Here is a 2024-nt window from a genome sequence, read left to right on the forward strand (position 1 = left end):
TTTTGGTTGACCTGTAATAAGTTAGTAATGATTTTCGTTTAATTTCTTTTTGCTATATCAGCAAATTCGATGAATTTTGGCTCAAACATTAGGGTATTAGATGTAATTTTTCAAACTACAGCGGTGTACGTGTAATTACACCAAAACTCAAGGGAGGACGATGTAATTATGCATAAAATCATAACAAGTACGTACAAATACTTTTGAGTATGTAAACTGTTAATTACAATTATATTTTAGACAAAGTTATGTAATTTATTCATGCATCAAAAGAATAAATTATCCTAAAAAATACTAATGAAAAGTATATTAATAAAAAGTATTCACATATAATACTAACAGAAATTGTGGTTATTCATCCATAATCTTTTATCGCAAGAACTAGAACATCCTTTGATTTATTGAATTATATATGTAATATTATTTTACATAAGTTTAATGTTTTTGTTAAAACACTTATAATTCATGCAATGTGTGAAGAATTTACTAGTAATTAAAGCAGTTGTTTTCTTTGTTGTGAACACATTTGATTTCTCATTGAGTTTCGCACTGTAGCTTATAATAGACTTTTCTTCACGTCATAGTTCACACTGATGAAAATTTCATCTTCCTTGTTATTACCTATTTTCCTCTATTAATTAAGATTGAATTTATAAGAACTCATTGACACTCTTCAATGTAATGTCCCGAACACTTCCAATTGAGCTCTTATTTTTTTAAGATACATTGAAATAATACCAGACAAGCTATCTTACTTTTGATAATACTGAAACTCAAAATTTCATCATTGTAACATGTCCAGAGATCTTGTGCTGTCCAAGCTACGCATCTGCAATATATTAAAATTAAAACAACAAGATTACTTGTGATTCCTTATTTCCAAGTTAAACCATATAATTAGTTGATATACACAATCTAAAGTTGTAGAGGTGGATGCTCTTTTAGTAACCGTTAGATAGATATGAACATACTGAGATTCATGCCCTGGGCTGCATCAATTATACCTATTCTTGAAAAGCCGAAATGCAATTTTCCATTTCCTTTCATGCTTTTCTAATATTCCCAGGATACGACATAAGTCTTTCACCGGCCCCTGTCCTAAACTTTGTTTTATGCTTAGTGGTAATTGATTTGATCCACAGCAAGAGCTCTCAATGCCATGTTTGCACGATGGAGGATTTCAGCTACAAATAATTGGAATATTAGTGGTGAATTATGTAGCGGTGTAGCCATTGATGATACAGAAATTATAACCTTAAATCCGGGCATTAAATGTGACTGCACCTACAACAATCGGACTACTTGCCACATTACTGCTCTGTAAGTAGAAATTTTTGAAATATTATATCCAGACCTTTTAACAGTGAGTTATTTTTTTTCTTATTTTTAATTTAAGTGGTTTACATACATACATTCAAGTTTACTTACTTCAATTACTTAGTCCAGGTGGTACAATTGACTGATTGTGTCCTTCTTTTCAGGAGAGTTTATGAATTGGATATTACCGGTACAATTCCAGACGAGCTCTGGAACTTGACCTATATGGATGATCTGTATGTTTAATTTCGATATGGGTTTTATTTTGGTATATCATATTATTAATAAGAAAGATGTATGCTATAATATTAACTTCTAGGCTCTTCTCTTTTATGCAGAAATTTAGCCCGAAATTATTTAACCGGTCCAATTCCTGCATCAATTGGCATTCTCAATCGCATGCAGTACTTGTATGAATCTTCTTTTTTCTATTTGTTTTTTTTTCATATTTGTGTCTTGGAATTCATTCTCAATCAAGTGTGTTGACATGCTTTTAGGAGCTTTGGGGAAAATGCATTGTCAGGGGAGGTTCCAAGAGAACTTGGACTGTTGACTGACTTAAGATCATTGTGTGTCCCTTTAGTTCCATTCATCCACGTGATCGAGTTGAAATTTCTCATTGTACTAAACATATTCTTACATTGTGTTAATGCATTTGTTTATGTGTAGGAGCTTTAACAGAAACAACTTATCTGGCCCTTTACCTG

General features: G+C 31.6%; 1 protein-coding gene across 1 annotated transcript; it reads left to right on the top strand.

The window, feature by feature from the left end:
• Positions 1-1142: 1142 nt before the first annotated feature.
• On the top strand, positions 1143-1938 carry LOC105155260 (probable LRR receptor-like serine/threonine-protein kinase At1g56130; the record flags this gene model as incomplete). The annotated part of the gene is made up of 4 exons (XM_011071132.1): positions 1143-1320; positions 1482-1553; positions 1656-1721; positions 1815-1938. Coding segments are annotated over 4 exons (440 nt in total), but the record flags the coding sequence as incomplete, so codon positions are not given.
• Positions 1939-2024: the final 86 nt, after the last annotated feature.

Source organism: Sesamum indicum, unplaced genomic scaffold (genome assembly GCF_000512975.1).
Source record: "Sesamum indicum cultivar Zhongzhi No. 13 unplaced genomic scaffold, S_indicum_v1.0 C01030, whole genome shotgun sequence".
Classification (NCBI taxonomy): Eukaryota; Viridiplantae; Streptophyta; class Magnoliopsida; order Lamiales; family Pedaliaceae; genus Sesamum; species Sesamum indicum.